At 42.6% G+C, this 20,239-nt stretch overlaps 1 protein-coding gene across 9 annotated transcripts in view; it reads left to right on the plus strand.

The window, feature by feature from the left end:
- dgkh (diacylglycerol kinase, eta) overlaps positions 1-20,037 on the plus strand; it is a 50,915-nt gene extending 30,878 nt beyond the window's left edge. For 2 of the 9 annotated variants that reach the window (XM_076030760.1, XM_076030766.1), the window contains 21 exons: positions 125-287; positions 403-511; positions 970-1,191; positions 1,343-1,434; positions 2,629-2,728; positions 2,858-3,167; positions 3,884-4,015; positions 5,690-5,824; positions 5,984-6,101; positions 6,199-6,309; positions 7,308-7,404; positions 7,717-7,824; positions 8,508-8,621; positions 9,254-9,388; positions 9,500-9,660; positions 10,795-10,900; positions 10,993-11,085; positions 11,947-12,066; positions 12,263-12,368; positions 14,094-14,224; positions 16,744-20,037. In XM_076030760.1, coding sequence (XP_075886875.1) covers positions 125-287; positions 403-511; positions 970-1,191; positions 1,343-1,434; positions 2,629-2,728; positions 2,858-3,167; positions 3,884-4,015; positions 5,690-5,824; positions 5,984-6,101; positions 6,199-6,309; positions 7,308-7,404; positions 7,717-7,824; positions 8,508-8,621; positions 9,254-9,388; positions 9,500-9,660; positions 10,795-10,900; positions 10,993-11,085; positions 11,947-12,066; positions 12,263-12,368; positions 14,094-14,224; positions 16,744-16,830 — 2,750 coding nt within the window. In that variant the 3' untranslated portion in view covers positions 16,831-20,037. Of the gene's footprint in view, positions 1-124; positions 288-402; positions 512-969; positions 1,192-1,342; positions 1,435-2,628; positions 2,729-2,857; positions 3,168-3,883; positions 4,016-5,689; positions 5,825-5,983; positions 6,102-6,198; positions 6,310-7,307; positions 7,405-7,716; positions 7,825-8,507; positions 8,622-9,253; positions 9,389-9,499; positions 9,661-10,794; positions 10,901-10,992; positions 11,086-11,946; positions 12,067-12,240; positions 12,369-12,575; positions 14,226-16,743 lie in introns of those variants that run through there. The other 7 variants (XR_012927262.1, XR_012927261.1, XM_076030761.1 and 4 more) reach the window with 7 other exon arrangements.
- Positions 20,038-20,239: the final 202 nt, after the last annotated feature.

A 20,239-nucleotide genomic window follows, 5' to 3' on the forward strand; every position in this document is an offset into this window, starting at 1 on the left:
GGACAAAATGGATAAAGATGACAACGAACATGCCAGGGGAGGCCCAGCCACCAGAAGGTGGATTTCTCGAAACTGCAATTCAATCGAATTGAATCGGAACCCGATGCCATGCGTTCTCCTGCAGGTTTCTGGAAGGCCACTTGCCCGCCCTCGTGTGCCAGTCCCCTCCTGGTCTTCGTCAACTCCAAAAGCGGCGACAACCAGGGAGTGAAGTTCCTGCGTCGCTTCAAGCAGCTGCTCAACCCGGCGCAGGTCTTCGACCTGGTCAACGGCGGGCCGCACCTCGGGTGAGTGACGGGGGGCTTGGTCAAAGCGCTTGATCAAACAGTATTGGTTGAATGTATGCGCGGCATTCAGGGCCTCATTTGGCATGAAACAGACCTCCCTTCTTTTCCCCTGCAGTCTGCGACTCTTTCAGAAGTTTGACAACTTCCGCATCCTGGTGTGCGGGGGAGACGGGAGTGTCGGCTGGGTCCTGTCAGAAATCGACAAGCTCAGCCTCCATAAACAGGTACTGTGAAGTAACCGTCGCGCCCAGTCCAGACAGATTTCCTTTATTTAACATTAAATGGAATTACAGTACACGCTGTCATATGAAATAGATGCTAAATGCTCTGTAGTAAGTCATGTAGGGACGGTCAATGTGGCAGCTAAGCTGTTTCAATTGAATTGAATTGAATTGAATTGAATTGAATTGAATCAAGTAGAATTGAATTGAATCAAGTAAAATTGAATTGAATCAAGTAAAATTGAATTGAATTAAATTAAATTGAATTCCTTTACTGTCATTATACAGTCAGTACAACAAAATTTAAAAGTGCCTCACTTTGCCTCTCTCGAGCTTACACAAAGTAATGTTGTTGCGATACGCACACACACACATGCACATACACACACATACAAACACATCTCGATTGCACCAGCTGAGCACTCGCTGACACTAAATAAAACCCTCTGCCTCTGTCTCAGTGCCAGCTGGGGGTGTTGCCCCTGGGCACGGGCAACGACCTGGCGCGAGTGCTGGGCTGGGGCCCGTCGTGCGACGACGACACTCAGCTGCCCCAGATCCTGGAGAAGTTGGAAAGAGCCAGCACCAAGATGTTGGACCGCTGGAGCATCATGACCTACGAGATTAAGATCCCACCCAAACACAGCTTCCCCACCACGCCCGAAGGACACGAGGACTGCCAGGTGCTTCGCGGGAGTTGACGTGTTTTTTTGTTTTTTTTTTCACACACAGCAGCACGCAGTCAATTTTCTTGCAACCGTGAGAGAAATCGGCTCTTTGAACTCCAACGCTTTTGAGTAATGTTCCTGCTTCTTCTGTGTGTCTCCGATCCAGTTTCACATTTCAGCCTACGAAGACTCAGTAGCTGCTCACCTCACTAAGATCCTTAACTCTGAGCAGCACTCTGTCATCCTCTCCTCTGCAAAGTAAGTACATTTCCCCCAGCAGCTTAAACTGGCCAAGTAGTATCATCCAAAATGATAATCCAGCCATATAGAATGTTTACGTGGGATAACATTAGACTTTTTTTTACGGAAGTGGATTAGGGCTACAAAAAGAGAAAAAAATTAGGATATAATTTTTTTTTTCAAGTTTCCAATTCGAGAATCAATTTGAAATTTTGAGATTAAAGTCGAAATTTCCAGAATAAGGTTGACTTAAAAAAAAAAACATTTTGTGAATAAAATCGAAATTTTGCAGTTAATTTAAACGTGATGTCAAAATGTCGAGAGCAAAGTCGAAAGGCTCTGCGCGCAAGTCTCGTACTTCTGAAATTCACCAGTTTCCTGATTACTGTGGCTGAACCTTGTGAGATGCACCTGTTTTCGGCCGTTTACTTTTAATTGTGGGTAATTGGGTTAATCCACCATCCATCCAGTCTACTAGCAAGTCTCCACTTTATTTCTGGCGACTTTATTCATTAAATTTCTACTTTATTCATGAAATGTCGTCTTTTTTAACGCCGACTTTATTCACAAAATTTCGTCTTATCTTTTTTTTCTTCACAAAATTTCAACTTAAAACTCGAAATGAAAACTTGCTGCAACTTGATGAAATTAAAATCCCCTTCCTGTAATATTTTTTTCTCTTCTTGTGGCCCTACTCCTCTTTTGTACTTTTCATCGTAAAACTATATAAAAAAAAATATACACCTGGAGATAGAATTTAGTATTTTTTGTATTATTTGTTTGTTTTTGTTTTTGTTTTTGTTTTTTGGTTTCTTTATCGGAAAATGCCATGATAAATGACTGAGCTGGCAGTAATCTCAACGCGTAGTTTTGCTGGACCAGAGGAACCTAAATATATTTTATATGTTGTCCTTCAACCAAAACCGTCAAAACTAAGTAAATTTGAGTCTTGAAAAGAAGACTGAGACAAGGACTCAGTTTACTGAAGAACGAAACTAAACGGGATTCCAGCATTTTTTTGCCCTAGTATTTAGCTTCATCACAGTTATGCAGCCCTAGTTATTGTGCAACCTCACAATGTAAGCATGTCAAACACAGTTTATTTATTATATCCTTCATAATTGAGAAAGTCTTAATCGACAATACATTTAAAATATAATGTTTTGTCTTCCAAGCGAATGACGCAGCATTCTTTTCATCTTTTCCTCCAAGGGTGCTCTGTGAAACAGTCAAAGATTTTGTTGCCAAAGTGGGGAAAGCATATGAGAAAAGTACGGAGAATGCGGAAGAGTGCGACTCCATGTCTCTCAAAGTAAGTCTCGGCGCCACGTGATCATCATTCAGCGTCCTCAGCTGCCAAAAGACAACTCGCCATATGCCGTATTAAATTACCGCTGCCGCCTGTCTCGCTCACGCTGTCTCTCCTCCTTCCGACCGCCAGTGTGCCATCCTCAATGAGAAACTGGACTCCCTCCTTCAAACGCTCAACACGGAGTGCCAGGCCTTGCCTCCTCCTCCCCATTCCACCCCTCCGATCGTTGAGGAGGAGCAGGAGGAAGAGGAGGAGGAGCAGGAGGAGGAGGAGCAGGAGGAGGAGGCCAGCGAGGAGAGCCTGACGGAGCTGAAGGAGAAGTTGGAGGAGGAGGAGAGTGAGAAAGGACAGCAGCTGTTCAGGAGCAGGGAGCAGCTGATGCTCAGGGCCAACAGTCTGAAGAAGGCCGTGCGGCAGATCATCGTGCAGGCGGAGAGAGGTAACGCGGCCACGCTGAAATATGGAAACGTTGTTTGGAAGTTGCACAAAGGGCAAGATTTTTTTTTTTTAAAAAAAGCTGAAGGCTTTGCTTTGTGAATCTAAAATGCAGGGTAAAAAGAGCCGCGACCTTCCTGACCTTTTTACAGGTATTACGCCTGATGCATATGTATTACATATAAGCAGTATTGTTGGGATTACTCCATAAGAGTAATCCAATTACCGATTACTCCTTTTAAAAAAGTAATCTAATTACTACTATAACCACTTCATTACATAAGTAATCAATTTCTAATTACTTTAGTTAGGAAAAGATAAACGGTTGCTCAGTGCTTTGAAATGAACTTTATAAAGTGAAAATGTTGCAATTCCAAATGTTGCCTCTGTCCTCTTAGCACGAATGAACGTTTGCTCTCTGAACACAAATTGCACATTTCACGGAACAAAACTAAAAAAAGAATCTGCGACGTTGTTGTTTTCGGTTGTTTTTCTAAAACTTCAGACACTTTGTGGATAGTGAGACATTTTTCTCTGCATTTTACCGACAGTTTGGATCATTTACAATTTATATACTGTACATAACATTGCGATATCTATTGAGTGTTGAGCGAGACATTGCGCTATAACTGCTTGGAAAATTTAACTTGTGCATTCTGAATTAGCCGGCGAACATTGCAATACAAACGTCTCCTCACATTTTTTCCCCCTCCGGCGCAGTCTTGGATGAGCAGAACGCCCACACGGAGGCGACGAAGCTGCCGTCGCCGCTGGAGTTCAGAAAGGACAGCGAGGAGGAGAACAGAGACAGCGAGAAGGACGAGGACACCAAGGAGCTGGAGGCTGTGACCTGTGAGTGGCTCCTCTGCTCTTCTCCTCGTCTTCTCATGCTTGCCTCAGTCCTGGTGCATCTCCGTCCAAGGCCCGTTTCAAAGTGTGTTGTGTCTGTTTGACCTTCAAGTCCGCCGTTCACTTCCAGGTCGCATCATTTTCGGCACTGTCTCGCAGGAGACCGCATATTTCATTCGCGCTTATGGTTATTTCTACAGAAATGAGGGCGGGCACACGTCAGGCTTTAAAAGGTTGCCACCTTGTGGTGATATTACGAAGTGCACCAGATGACCAGACACGCAGCTAATGGAAAAAAAAAATGGGGGGGTGGGCTGCTGACGCAAATCAAGTTTCCGGTCATAAATAAACTGAAGGATTAGTGGTGAAAGAGCACAGAGAAGCACTGCTCCTCTTTTATATCCTATCTTGAGCTCCAGAGTGAACTTTTAGTCTCGCACTGGCTTCTTTTGTAGTTATTAGAAAAGAAAACAGCAGCAACCAAACCAACAAACAAGGCAACTAATGACCAGTTAATGTGTCTGTCTGTGATAATGTGCGTTTGAGGACCGATATTTGCTGATGTGCACCGGCCAGTGTGGCAGAGTGAGTGGGTGTGCAGTCGGCTGCAGGAAATGTTATTATTCTTCCTGTTTGTTGTGGAGTTGCTTCCTTCACGCACATTTTCCAGCAGTCACACAGCAGCGATTGCGCCGGTTTTGTGTCCTCTCCCTTTTCCTTCTTCTCACTGACGCACTAAGCCAAAACCACACATTCTGAACACATAAGGTTTTCTTTTTTCCTCCCAGTAAAACCACGAACAAAAGCATCTGTTTGCCTATCTTGCTGGTTGTTGGTAGTATTATAGAATGTTTTATTGAAATCAGGGAACTCTATTATAGTTTTGTATTGTACATAGATTGATTTGAGTGTTTTTGTAACTACTATATAGTTTATATAGTCTACGTATAGCCAGCGTCAGAGATAGCAATGGAAAAGCACTGCAATGCTTGCACTGAGGAGCTCCTGAGGATTACTTTGTGATTTTGAGGATTTGACAGAGGGTTTATGTCATTTATCAGTTGAATAGAAAGGCCCCAAATAAAGTTTTTCTTCAGGTTTGGCCTCCTTACATGGACACAGGAAAATGAATTTGCACTGTGTGGGATGGGGAGACAGCTGCAGGCCAACAGAGTTTACTTCTCGGCTTTTAATGAACTCTTTTGCGAAAAGCGGGCTTATTCATTGAGGTGTTCCTAAAGACGAGAGGTGAAAAGGCAGGTTGCACACAGGAGGAATGTTTTGCACACATCAAACAGTGGGCAGCAGAAGAGACCTTATGGGATGGAAGTTTATTGTATATGGATTTTTTTTTTTTTTTTTTAAAAACATCCTTGATGAAATCATATAAAACATTAACTCTGTCTAAGTATAAATTGATAAGCCTCGCAAATATACTTCTGTGTTAGCGTTCTGCCAATGTCACAGTGTTAGGAATTGCCACGTCAGTCGGCCTCAAGTGGTCCAAGTTCAGATTCCATGACCTACTGCAAACCCACGCACCACTGCAATAGCATCAGCATCTTACTTTGCTCTCTGTTGGCAACAGGAAGTCAAATGTACGCTTTATTCCACTGCGCAGTTGGATGGTGTTTGGCTCCGGGCGATGACTTCTGTAAATGTTTGTCCTTTGCTCAGCGGCCAAAAGTCCCTGCTCCCCGACGGAGAGGAGGGTGAGCCGCAGCACCCAGTCCTGTGGCTCCTTCAGCATCACCCCCTTCACCACCAGCAAGGAGAACCTCCCCGTGCTCAACACACGCATCATCTGCCCCGGTAAGCGCACGCTGACACTGTTTTCACCGTAAACCCTCCGCGCTGCTGCCTCGGCAGGACGCACGAGGACGTTGCCGCGCCGCCATTGTGTGACCGACGCACCTCTGTGTGCGGTGTTGTGTGTTTGTGTTTGTGTGTCGTGTGCGTGTTCTCGTGCAGGCTTGAGGGCAGGTCTGGCCGCTTCTATTGCTGGAAGCTCCATTATTAGCAAGATGCTACTGGCTAACATCGACCCATTTGGCGCCACACCCTTCATCGACCCCGACCTCGACTCCCTGTGAGAGCCTCTCCCATCCTAAGTTGTAGCGTATAGTGTTTCTACTCCCAAGTATTACTTTACTGACAGGCTGTACTTGCTGCGTGTTTGTACCCAGGGAGGGATACATGGAAAAGTGTGTGATGAACAACTACTTCGGCATCGGGCTGGACGCGAAAATTTCCCTGGAGTTTAACAACAAGCGAGAGGAACACCCGGAGAAATGCAGGTGGGACTTTGACTCTTTCCAAAATAAAACCATGTGAGGGACACTGTTGTTGGGATTACTCCACAAAAGTAATCCAACCACTGATTACTCCTTAAAAGTAATCTAATTACTTCTTTAACTACATAAGTAATCAGTTACTGATTACTTTAGTTAAAAAAAAAAATGTAACAGTTGAGAACGTCCTGTTTCCTGCACATAATGTACAGCAAAGCACAACATTCTTTGATGAGCTCGAAATAATGTTTGTATTTCCAACTACAAACGCAATCGCTGTTGTTTTCCTTTTGCCGCCGCCATGCTTGTTTTGGTGCGTCAGCGCATATCAACGACGTTGCATGCACGGCTGCATCATCAATCTGCGACTTTGGTGTTTTCGGTTGTTTTTCCAAAATTTCAGACATTTTGTGGATAATAAGACATTTTACATTACTTGATAAAGTCATTATGATATAATTACCATTTTCGGCACAGTAATCCCGTTACATTACTCCGTTACTAAAAAAAAAAAACGTAGTTTAATTACAGTAGTGGATTACTTCATAGTCATAGATTACTCGCCAACACTGGTGAGGGACGACCTTCAGCACACGACATTCACGGGATTGGTATAAACTTTCAATGGCAGAGTGGAACAAGGTGCTTAAAAGAACTGAGAGCCAAAATAGCTTCAAATGATCAAGAGAATGATTGCATTAATTAGAAATACAACATATAGTAAATACAGTTTACTTGGAATGAATCCATTATTTGTTTGTTGTTCTGCTTATTTTTGTTTATTCTATATGCATGTCCTGTTAAACGCCATTGGGAATTCTGCATTTTCTTATTGTGTCTGATCTCTTCATTTTGTCACGCCAACACTACACTTTCCTTATTTCAACTGTAAATGATGACAATCTGGAAGTGAAGGTTCACTCAAGGCGAAGATCTGTTTTCAGTTATTGCTATTTCTCATAATAATAATAAAAAAAAACACATCTTGTTATTTTAACACACAGAAGTCGAACCAAGAACATGATGTGGTACGGTGTCTTGGGCACAAAAGAGCTTCTGCAGAGAACCTACAAGAACCTGGAACAGAAGGTCCAGCTGGAGGTATGAAAAGAATTGCACCGCGTTGCATGTTGTAAAAAGGCCTCACCAGCCAGCAAATCAGTGCGTATTGAGGAGGAGGAAAGGCCTAATTAAACAGCCTGCAGGCTGAGTTAGAATTTGCTCCAGACATTCAAGGACCGTGGCCGCACTTTACAAGTGAACCACTCATGCGGTCAGGATCTGGTCAAAGAGTAAGCGAGTCATTACTCATTATCCGACTCAATAGGTCCCTTTATGAGCGTCTCGTGAGCACAGTTGTCTATGTTTATGCAAAAGTGAAGAATAGACTTTGCCTGTCTTCCTCTCTCCCAGTGCGACGGCCAGTACATCCCCCTCCCCAGCCTGCAGGGAATCGCGGTGCTAAACATTCCCAGCTACGCAGGCGGGACCAACTTCTGGGGCGGCACCAAGGAGGATGACGTGAGTGCATTTACTGCGTGTTTGCCGTAAGATGTCTCCCGCTGCCGCTGGGTGTTGCCAGAAATAAGTCACTACAGTATGTAGCTACTAACCTGCATTAGAAGGTTGGAAAATGCAACAGGTGGAGGACATTTAGTTTGCTCAAAAAAAATGGAGTGCACTTATAGAGCACTTTTTAGCACCTTCATGGTTCCCTATAGCACTTAACAACACCTCTTTTTCACCCACCCATGCACACACTAATGTTTGGCTGCTGCCATGGACAAATGATATAATAAATAAAAAATAAATAAAAAAAACTTTAACTGTGATAAAGAAGACAATACAGAAAACATTGCATTTTAACTTTGCTTTACCGCTCAGCAAATGGAAATTCTAGTTTAGGCGGCCATCTAGTGGCTGGAAGCCCACACGACAGCATGTCTGTTCCTCCTCTGTCTATGTATATATTCATAATTAGTGAATGGACATGAAAAAAAAAAACTCCTGATACATTTTCTACGTGTTAGATAAAAAAAAATCTGATCAACTGTTAATATAAAAGGACACAATTCTTTCTGTCCAGACAGAAGGCTTGAAAATGCGTCTGCACAAAATCAGACAAGATGTTGGAGCAATCAGAGATAATACTGATAATGATGGCACGCATACAATTTCCTGAATGTCATTATTGTGTTGCGCAGATCTTCTGTGCCCCATCGTTTGATGACAAGATCTTGGAGGTGGTGGCAGTGTTTGGCGGCATGCAGATGGCAGTTTCCAGAGTCATCAAGCTGCAGCACCACCGCATAGCACAGGTAAGAGCGCACGTAAAAAAAACAATGTTGGCGGGGGGGGGGGTCACTGATTCATTTCTGCATTTTAACTCGAGCATAAGCGTAACCCACTGGATTGCTCTAAGAACATCACTAGTGCAGGAGAATGAGTCAGGATGTTCTAAACACATTATGGGATGACATTCACAGTCGCTGCCTTGAAGGTCTAATTTAGTGTGATTTTAGAGAATGAATAGTCAAGTGTGCAGAATGCGGCCATCATTGCACAAGCTGAATGTCAAATGAAAAAATGCAAACAAAGCTTTGTGTTACAATCACACTTAGTTGAGTTCTGCTAAACCATAAAAGAGTCAACAAAGCATCATGGTTGATATTTCAGGCTCTTTAAAACAGCCGACTGTTAGTGTGTTCACACAATTTTGCACGCCTAGAATTCGATCACTTTTAATTACACATTGGAAATGGTTTTCGTTATGACCACATCGTGCACTCATAATGATCGCAGAGCGTTCAAGTTCATTATTTCATCAAACTGCTTAGAATCAAGTTGGGAAATGATTCAAGGAGCCCAAACTATTCATTCATTCATTAATTCATTCATTCATTCATTTCATCTAATGCCCTGGTGAATTCCTTCGTTCCAATGACATCAGTGCCGAACCGTCAAGATCACCATCCTGGGCGACGAGGGCGTCCCGATCCAGGTGGACGGTGAGGCCTGGATCCAACCACCAGGAGTCATTAAGATCCAGCACAAGAACCGAGCCCAGATGCTCACCAGGGACAGGGTACGAAGGACGGACTGCTCCACGTGTCGCGTGGCTTAAAATAGAATCAAATTTTGAGATGACATTCCTGGGAATAGTTTTCCAAGCGGTGCGTGTGCGCTCCCTTCGCAGGCCTTTGAGAGCACGTTGAAGTCGTGGGAGGACAAGCTCAAGTACGACAAGCCTCCTCTGAGGCCCCACCTCTACCCGCAGCAGTCCGTCGACCTGGCCACGGAGGAGGAGGCCGCCCTCTTGCAGGCGTGTGCGCGTGCTGCGGAGGAGCTCATCACCAGGTGAACACGTCCGGCTGCTGTAAAGTTGAAATGTTGAACCTTTTTTGAGCCACAGCACATTTTTTTACATAAAAGAAAAACCCCCATGGCACGCCAACAACCAAAAGTATTACAAAATAAAATGCCTCTTTTTAGCCTAATAATGCCAATATACTCTAAATGTATTTATACTCACCAAGTGTGCAGTGTTGGCGAGTAATCTATTATTAAGTAATCCACTACTGTAATTAAATTACTTTTTTTTCAATAATGGAGTAATGTCACTGCAAAACTGGTAATTATATAACGATTACGTTCATTTTCTGAAATATTTTGCAAGCGAAAAATGTCTTATTATTCACAAAATGTCTGAAATTTAGAAAAACAACTGAAAACAAGGATGTCGCAGATTATTTTAACAATTCACATTCGTTCATGTTAAGAGGACAGAGGCAATATTTGGAATTGCAACATTTCCACTTTATAAAGTTCATTCCAAAGCAGTAAACAACTCTTACTTTATCTTTTTTTTAACTAAAGTAATTAGAAATTACTAATTGATGGCTTATGAAACAAAGTAGTGAAAGAAGTAATGAGATTACTAATTAGGAGTAGTCAGTAATTGGATTACTTTTATGGAGTAATCCCAACAACACTGTCTGTGTGGCGCCTGGGCCTGTTTAGATGCACACGATGTGATTTCACGGTGTGTAGGAAATTAGGCTCACATTCCTTTTGAAGCACAGTCACTCCATAGTGAAATGTTAGTATATTTTCGACCAATGAAGTGAAATTGTATAGTTTTTCACGGCACACCTGACATTATGATTATCTCACGGTACACTAGTGTGCCGCGGCACAGCGGTTGATAAAAACGGACATAGACCAGCTGAACTCTTGTTGTCCATGAGCTAACTGGAACTCTTGCTGCCTATATTTTTAATCTTCTCATGCAATACTCCTGGCTTTTCTCTGTACATGTCATTGACAGTCATTATTCTCACCGTATGCATTCAAAGTAATTTAATTCTTGCACTATAGCGTTGAGTGTCTTTGTAACCCTGCAACACTTCTGCAACTTTCTCGCCCCTCCGGGATTTGAAGGAAACCGCAGTCATTTTCTGATACACATTTCTCCACTATTCTCAATGGCAGGATATGCGAGGCAGCAAAGACCAACGGGCTTTTGGAGCAGGAGCTCGCTCACGCTGTTAATGCAGCATCTCACGCCATCAACAAAACGCACCCGAAATTCCCCGAGGTCAGTAGACGGCCGCACGGGGCGAAACGAGTCTTTCGCTTTTCTTTTCTTCTGCTGTCGTCCAAAAAAAAATGTTTTATCCTTTTTTCCAGAATCTGACCAGACACACAGCAATAGAAGTAGCCAGCAGCGTCAAGGCTCTGTACAATGAGACAGAGTCTCTTCTGCTGGGCCGAGTCTCTCTGGTGAGTTTTCTGAGACACCCGTGCTGTGTACATATTTAATGATCAACTTTGATTGGAAAAAAAAAAAGTCATGTTTCACATTTACATTACATTACTTAGTAGTCATGATTTTTTTTTTTTTTTTTTTTTTTATCAGAAGTACAATTGTATTTGTATTGTAATGTTATGTATTAAGTATTGTGTATTTGTTATTTATTTTTCATTTTTTACTTGGTTTATACACAGTTGAGCAAAGACCTCAAATAATGAAGTAGCTACAAACAACCCGTCAACTCTATTATTGCATATTCTGGTATTTTTTACCTCTGTGATTGGTCAACAGTATAAAAATAAATACAGTAAGTGAACAAATGTATTAGTAAGAGGGCGGTATCCAATAAGCTCGGCTTCTTCCTGCTCATTTTTGAACATGTGAATTGTGAAATTGTAAAGATGTGATGCACCATGTATGTATCCGTGATGTCACGGACAGTCAAAACCGATCGGTGTGTTTGGAGCTGTTCAGACTGACACGACTGACTGTCCAAATGCGATTTGAAACTGCTTCCCGAATGTGGTTTCAGATCTGTCTTGCAAAAATCGGATTTGAATGTGATTTGTGACTGTTCAGACTACAAAAGAGCCGTCCGGTTTCAATCTGGATGGGCTAAAATTCAGATTTTGGATGGCAGTCTGAACGCGGCTAAAGTAATGCAATTCTACAGGTGTTATGCACACTAACGTATCAGTATAATCCTCCAAGTCGCTAATTGTGTTTACTGTTCTTAAACACAATTCCACCTTCAATTCTTCTGCTTCATGCAACATTGTGTTTGACATACAAATGTGGTTGATCTCGTACTTGTGTGTCCCTTCTTGAAGCAACTGGACCCCCCAGAGGAGGAGCAGCTGTCCGCAGCCCTGCAGAGTGTGGAGGCTGAACTGGGCAAACTGGGAGAGATCCCCTGGCTCTACCATATCCTGCAGCCCAATGATGAGGAGGTAAGCAAGAGAATGAAGACACATAAAAACCCAAAAAAACAACAACACAGAGACACACGCTCACGTTGTTACCATTAGCAACATTGTGTAGTCCCGCCCACTTTGTTTGAACATCTTCAGTGTGACATGTCTCCAGGTAAAGGGAGAGCTGAGTAGCTAAATGAAATGCTATAGGTTGACTGTGCTTATGTACCAGGACCACTCTCTGGGTTACTGCAAGAGGAACAGTCGCAGCAGCATGTTTCGCATAGTGCCCAAGTTCAAGAAGGAGAAGGCGGCCAAGAAGACGAGCCCGCAGTCAGGTAGGGTTGTGTCCACGCTTCCCTCAGGTGTCACTAGGCCTTCCGGGAAGCCGAGCAGTCTGCCCTTGGATCGCTGATCTCTCAGAGCCTGGCGCTAGGTTTTCAATTGGCGACACTATTTAACCCGCCTGATCCGCTGCTCCTGCCTTTTAGACTCACCTGGAAGGAAGGTGTCGGAAAATCACTTACTTTTCGCCACATTTACAGGAAGTCCTCACGCTTGGGCATCGATCACCAGACATCGCAGTCACGTCGCCGTAACTGAGAGTTGTGTGAATGAAGTCCAAGGTCTCATATTTCACATTGTGTGACACCTGCCATCAGCTTGTGCCCATCCCCCCTCTGCGTTCATGTTGTCATACAGCCCACAGCGTGGCCAGAGCTGGCTGAAGCCACACCGAGGGGAAGGGAGCCTCTCAGGACAGACGGAGATCATAGTGTAACACACAGGGCAGCCACAGGGGGCAGCAATGCTGCTGCGTCTTTGGCAAACAAACCAGGGTGGTTTGAAACGGTCTTTTCTAACTGGCTACCAATGATACGTCTTGACTCATCAGAAGGATAAGAAATTATGTGGGATGCACCAATACCTGATATCAGTATCGGTACTGATACCGATACCAGTAGCGGTTATTGGTACTGATACCGATACCAGTAGCGGGTACTGTTACTGATACCGATACCTGTAGTGGATATTGGTACTGATGCCGATACCAGTAGCGGGTATCGGTACTGGTGCCGATACCAGTGGTGGGTATCGGTACAGGCACCGATACCAGTAGCGGGTATTGGTACTGATACCAATACCAGTAGCAGGCATCGGTACCCATAGCGGGGTTGAGTACTCTACTCATACTCGTAAAATACGAGCCAATACCACGACACCGATACCAATTGTATATGTATATGTATGACAAGTTTGTTAAACGTGTTTGTACTGCATTGAAACTTGTGGCAGTCAACCTGAGGAATTTTGTTCAAATTACAGAAAAAAATAAATCTAAGTAATTCCAAAATGTGGCCTTATTGAATACTCTGTATCGCTGAGTACTGATATGCAAGTACTGGTACTTTACTTGCTCTGTAAATAAGTGGTATCGGTGCATCCCAAGAAATTCTGAAACAAAAATCTGGCAGTCAGATCAGATAAATCAGCCTGTGCTCTTCCTCTCAATATCAGGGCTGAATACTACGACTACTACTTCTACTACTACTACTACTACTACTACTACTACTACTACAACTATTACTACTGGCAGGTTGGGGTGCGTTTCCTGCAACAACAAAAAAAAAAAAGGCTTCCACCTCCCCTTTACCTCCCACATTTTGTGTGTCTTTTGGACTTAATGTGATAATATGCATGTTCCCAAGCTTTTTTTTTTTTAGGGGAAAAAAAACAAACAAACACCGGCTCCTACTTTTCCCGACGGGCTTTCTTTCCCCTCCTGCCAGCTGCTGCCAACGCTTCTCCTTCCTCTCTGGTGCTCAAAAATTCTGCCTTCACCCTGCCTCCCCCCCCCCCCCCCCCCACCTCCCATGATTGAAAACAATCTGTTGGGCTGCGAATTGAGTCGGACGTACGTACGTGTGTGGTGAGCGTGAGTGTCGTGCATCGACGAGGCACCCTGAGCCTCTCTCTCTCTCTCTCTGTTCTGTTCTGCTCTGTGCGTGTGCCGCATGTGTGTGTGTGTGTGTGTGCGTGCGTGTGTGTGTGTGCGCGTGCAGTAGAGAGATGGGGCACAGAGGAGGTGGGCACCTGGCTGGAGCAGCTGAGTCTGGGCGAGTACAGAGACACCTTCACCCGGCACGACATCCGAGGCTCAGAGCTGCTGCACCTGGAGAGGAGGGACCTCAAGGTAAAGCACGCGGCGCACACCTCCCGATCTGTGTGAGCGACCACCCAATCTCCCTCTCTCTCTCCTTCTCTCTCTTTCTCTCCCCCTCTCTCTCTCTCTCTCTCCGCCTCCTCTCAGTCCACCTTGAGTTGTTCTGGTGTTTTTGTGCCACCTCTTGCACTGCACTGCGCTGCGCTGCTCTGCTCTGCTTGGCTTCTACTATCTGACACTTGGTGAAAGAGACTCACTCGCACCCACTGACACTCGTGCCCGCTTCAGAGGGGAAGCCTAACAGGGGAGGGGAGGGGAAAAAAGGGATGGGGCGGGGGAGGGGGAGGGAGAGACTCTCGAACCGGCTCTGCTCGAATTAATGAAACTTGTGAAATCTGACTGTTGTTTCTGGCGTTGACACACCTATGTGTGTGTGTGTGTGTGTGTGTGTGTGTGTGTGTGTGTGTGTGTGTGTGTGTGTGTGTATACAAAGAGATGTTGCATTTGTATTTGTATGTAATGCTTGTGCCAATGCCTTCCCTTTCAAAGTGTGTACAACCGATTTGATGCCACTCATGTTTGATGTGTTTTTCTTAAAGGTCCAGTGTGTAAAATTTGGCTTGATTTATTTATTTATTTATTTATTTATTTATTTTTGGTAAAAGCTTAACACGCTGCACATAAATTCATTGATAAAAATAAAAATCATTTGGTTTTCCCAAACTTAGAATTGTTCTCACGTATAAAGGAATATACACAGAGCAATAGGGGTCTTGCTAACAGTTAGCTGCCATCTTGAACCACCATATTCTTAAGGAAGCCTGTCTGACAGTGAACTAAATACAAAACTCGCTGTCAGGTGGGCTAAAAAAAAAAAAGCCACACTGGACCTTTAATGACTAATATTAACACAATTTCATCTCAAACTGCAAAAACAATGGAGTGAAGCATTGTAGTCAGTCACCAATCCCATAAGATACACATGTTGAAATGCTTTCCAGTTGGTTCCTGCAAGTGGATTATGTCTTCATGCTCATGAGCCATACAGTGAGGTTGCTTTACATTTGTTCGTCTGTGGAGGAAGTTTGAATGCGTCTGTAAATTTGCTCCAGAAGTGAATCAATGTTAAAGTTCTGTCCGGGAGACGGGTTTCTTTTATGATTAAAACAAAGTGTTGCTGGTTAGGTGGAAGGACCCAACCCTGCACCAAGCTGTCTGGAATAATGCTCAAATGAATTAGCCAGAAGAGAACAAAACTGCAAAGAATTGCAGCGTCTTCACTGGACGGACAAAGGCCCTGATTTACTAAAGGTTTGGCCATGGAAATAAAGACACAAGCAAATAACGACTTAATGAACATGCAGATACAGACGTTTCTTACAAAACGTGTAAAATAGTGGTCGGAGAGGACGCAAATAGATTATTCAGCAGTTTTAATCATTTTTATTCAGTACCTTTAAGAGGCAGATGAACTTCATGCAAAACACACAGCAAAAGCGATGACTGACTGGGTTGCAGAAACAAACCATCTGATTCAAAGCCACTTGGCATGAACCCTTTTCACTGTTGGATATGTGTGTGTGTTTGTGCGTGTGTGTGTTTGTGTGTATTTACATACATGTAATGATACTAATTTATTATTTCTCGTAATATTGTTGCTTGTGGCGTTAGATAAGAATAAATTCTTTGGTATCTTTTTTTTTTTTTTTAATGACATCTGTTTATTGTGTACTTTGATACAGTGTTGGGTCCGTTTGGTGTCTGTACACTTACTACAGTTGTACCTTTAAATTTTGAAGTCAAAACTAGGTTGTGATTTTTATTTATTTATTATTATTTAGCTTAAAACACTGTTTAAATCATGACACATTCAAGGACTAATCGCTGTTGATGATGTTTTAATGGACTAATCCAATGGAGCACATATTCACTGTGAATAGACAAGACATGTTTGTCCTAGTAATTATTTCACTCAGGTGTTTAATATCACAGTCAGTTTACCCCGAACAAAATATATATTCATTCCATTTCTGACCCTCGTGCCTCTGAGTGAAAATGTAAACGCTTTTATTCTCTGTTTGAATTCTTATGTTTTCACGTCCAATGGAGCGTGGCAGAGTGACCATGTGATCCAAACCTGCAGTTGAAAGAATCCCTACTTTTTAACATTATGTCCAAAATTTGAGTTTATTTGATTTAGATTTTACTGTATCCTGTTGAAATTGTGGTTTTTGGGGTCACTCTATTGTTGTGTGCATTTATAATGGAATACAGAGGTGTTAATTCCATAAAGGTTTATAACCCCTTGGAAACATACAGAAGGTTTTGAATTTCGACTGACTGAAGTATGATTTTCGTAGTTTCTTTGTAATTTATTCGACTTAGAGGGACCTTACTTCCAACATGTAAGGTCTTGTATCTTCTCACGTTGTACTTTGATCCGTGATTGCTGTGAAGACGTTAAACTGTGCTGCAATTTTGTGACGATTGCATGAAAAGAAGTGTTTGGGGATTGCGCTTGACTTACGCGTCTTCTTGTCTTCCCTCAGGACCTGGGGATCTCGAAAGTGGGTCATATGAAGAGAATTCTTCAGGGAACTAAGGACCTGGCAAAGGCCTCCATGGTTGACCTGTGACCTGAAACAAGGCAACAGTTAGAGGGGGCAACTACGGACCAGTTGTGGGAGCTGTGCAGGTTGCAAAGGAAACACAAGTGGACTGCGGAAAGCAAGATTTTACCCCCGGGGGGGGAAGGTTTTTGACGCTCACAACGTGCACTCGCCGTGCGTTTTTATCGTGCCAAAGCGGCGCGCGAGGAAGCCGACGAGAGCGTGGCAGGAAGTCGCGGATCTTTCCAACAAGCCATTTCTGAGTTATTCATTCACAACACGCAATCAGGTATGCAACTAACTTAGTGATGAAAGTTGACTCTGCGGAGTTGACCCGTAGCAAAACCAGGACTTCCATGAGTGTGTGGGTGGGTGGGTGGGTGCGGGACGCAGGAACTCCACCCTTTGTAGCAACCACCGCCGAGCGTATGCGCAGGTCCACGGTGGAGCGTCGCAGCGCGGCGGGCGAACAGGGAAGGTGTGTCGTTTGGAAACCAGTCGGAAGATGTTGCATGCTGTGCTTGCTCAACCCCTTAGATATGTTTAACTGCATGATTAGCGTCTTTGGTTATTTTGTGCGCAAAAAGTACCACTTGAACAAGTTTTACATGACTTAAGTATTTACGATGTGGTTTGTTACTACTGAGAGCATCGTCCTTGGTCAAAATCAGTCCCTCTCTTTTTCTAGTTTGAATTATTTGGTCTGCATGAATACAGTGTTGCGGAGATTGTGTCAAGTGCCATGATTCAAGCCATTTAAAGTGTGCTCTAGAATTTTTTGCCTTGTTTTTCGTTTTGATTTTTTTTTTTCTTTTTTTTTGTTATTTTCGTTTTCTGTGGATGTGAAAAACATCACCAAAGTGAATGTCAGTGAAAACACTAGTCTGATGGATAGCGTACTTCAAATTGCACACTTTGTTTTTTTGGGGTTTTTTTGCCAGTAGGTCCTTCACAGCATCGCGTGCGGGAAAACACTCGTTCTTTCAGGAGGAACGTCTGTAAAGTAAATTGTTGGTCATGTAGAAGAGTGGCAAGCTTTTAAGAGAAATACTGAGAAGGCACTTTTACTGCTCGCTGTATGCAAAACGCAAATTCTCACATTCTCGACGGCTCACCTCAGCATCTCAACTTTGCTCAGTTCAGTATTTAATAAAAAAAAAGAAATTAGGAGTTAGATATGAGTTTTGGTTATGTCATAAAAGCAGTAAGCTGCAGTCGGCAATCTATTGTTTCAGTGCAGCTTCCTTTTCTTCAGACTACAGACGATAGAACTCTACTTTTACTTGTAAGTTTCTCTTAATACTGGTGGCATTACAGGGTATATTTCTATATGTGATGCTAATTTTGTGTGTAACATATACATATATATATATATATGTATATATATATATATACATATATATATATATATATGCAAACAATCAAACTTACGTTTGTAAAGTTGTAGTGTAATGCATTTGTAGATTGCGGATTTGGCATGCATTTGTCAACAGTTTACACATTGGATTGTGTACAGTACACCGTAACAGTTGTTCTGATCTCTTGTCAAGGAGAATGCTGTTTTATTCAAATGATGGTGCAATATTTTATGTCTCGTTTTTATACTTTGTCTGCAGCTTTCTTATGTGATGTTTCTTAGTGAGGAAATGGTCAGTTTAATTTGTTTCTTTCTACTCTTCCTTAAGATTTCGGGGATTTACAATTTTAGACGCTCGACTCTGTTGGATTGCAGTTTTTCTTAACGGATTCCAAATTACTTCCACTATTTTCTAGTTTTGCTCCTCTGTGCTTCCAGGACGATATATCACATAGAGCTGTGACCGAATGGGCGGACACGACTGTTGTGCTTGTTTGACAGGTTTTTATCACAACGTACGAGAGTGAATTTCGGTGCATTTGCCACAAAAGTGGTTCATTGCACCTTATCAACGATTGTACACTTATTCTGCCAACACGTTTGAATCATGTCCTTTTAACTTTGATAGTTTAGCCTCCCCCAACTCCTCTTTGAAGAATAATGAGATGTCTGTAAGTTACCTTTTATTTTCCTGCGTGGAATAATGTGCCCCGATATTGAACTTTGGAATAGTTCAAAAACATATTACACTGGGAAAAATGCTAAAATGTAACACATCATTTTCCTTTATCCATCCATCACAGTAACCCCCTGCTAACTGAGGGTCTAAACTGACAGCAGTAGACAGTGCTGTCTTCAAGATATCATGAGCGGGATGTCATGTAGGCAATCAGTCGTGTCAAATCAGTCTACATTTCCACGCGCAACCCTGCACTCTAGAATTCAAGTCAGTCTTTTTTATTTGGCCCTAATACGTCTGAAGTGTACTGCTGGCACTCTCCAATGTGAGCCATCAAATATTAAACTATTATATTTCACACTATTGTAAAAGAACAGTTTTGCAGAGATGAGCGAATTCTTCTGCAGTGGACTTTGGTTTTGATGCAGGGTTTCTACACGCTGTCACTGATCCTGCAACGCATAGCCAAAGATAGGTAGACTAACAAACAACATGTAGGTGTCCTTTTGATTGATTTACTTTTTTTTTTTTTTTATCATGTCGAACTTATCTTCCGCTCACTATTTGACACAAAGTTGGGATAAAATAGTGACAGAATTTCTCTGGATAAAACCAATTCCAACCCCTACATACACTTTTCTTCCTGCTGTGTGGTGGTCTGTAAATAATGCTCAAAACTGCCTGGTTCTTTTTTAGAAACCAACCAAACTTATGACAAAATCTCTTTGAGAATGAATATCATGAAATCTTTAATATGGCTCATAAATTAGCTGGGGAAAATGAATTATATTTTTGTTTACATTATGTTTACAATGGCACAGTTTTGCTTCTTTTTTTTTTTAAGAATATATATCTCGGTAGAAACAATATTTGTATATTTATTGCCTAAGGGTAAATGATATGGTGTGTACTGTGTTTTCACATTTGGGATATAATGTTACAGTTGTCACATGTATTACTATCTGGATGATTTGGTAAAGTAGTTAATCATTTTTATGACTACTAAGTGACTGTTTTCTGTGCCTTTATATTGCTAGGATGCATGGTTAGTTATTTATTACGATTTGAAGTCACTGAGATGTGTATTTTTGTATTCTGAATAAATAAATTGTTTAGCTTTTGTTGTACATTTCATGGTGCCTTAAAATAGGCTACCTGCTCATAATTCTCTCCTTCAATAAAAACCAGATATCTGTAACGTGTGTCTGCATTATTCTGTTCGCAAAACAAGTGAAACCAATAATCAACAATCTCTTTTTACTGCACTACTTGGCCATCTTGTGTACACGCGTGTTCACGTGCTTGTGCGTTGTTCTTACTTAACACAGTATAGTGCCGGGGTCCACGTTCACCCCTGCACCGTCGCTCCAAGGACCACCTGAGTCGACCCCCGCAGGCCT

Source organism: Nelusetta ayraudi, unplaced genomic scaffold (genome assembly GCF_046127955.1).
Source record: "Nelusetta ayraudi isolate G7.1 ecotype Tasmania unplaced genomic scaffold, CSIRO-AGI_Nayr_v1 ptg000031l, whole genome shotgun sequence".
Classification (NCBI taxonomy): Eukaryota; Metazoa; Chordata; class Actinopteri; order Tetraodontiformes; family Monacanthidae; genus Nelusetta; species Nelusetta ayraudi.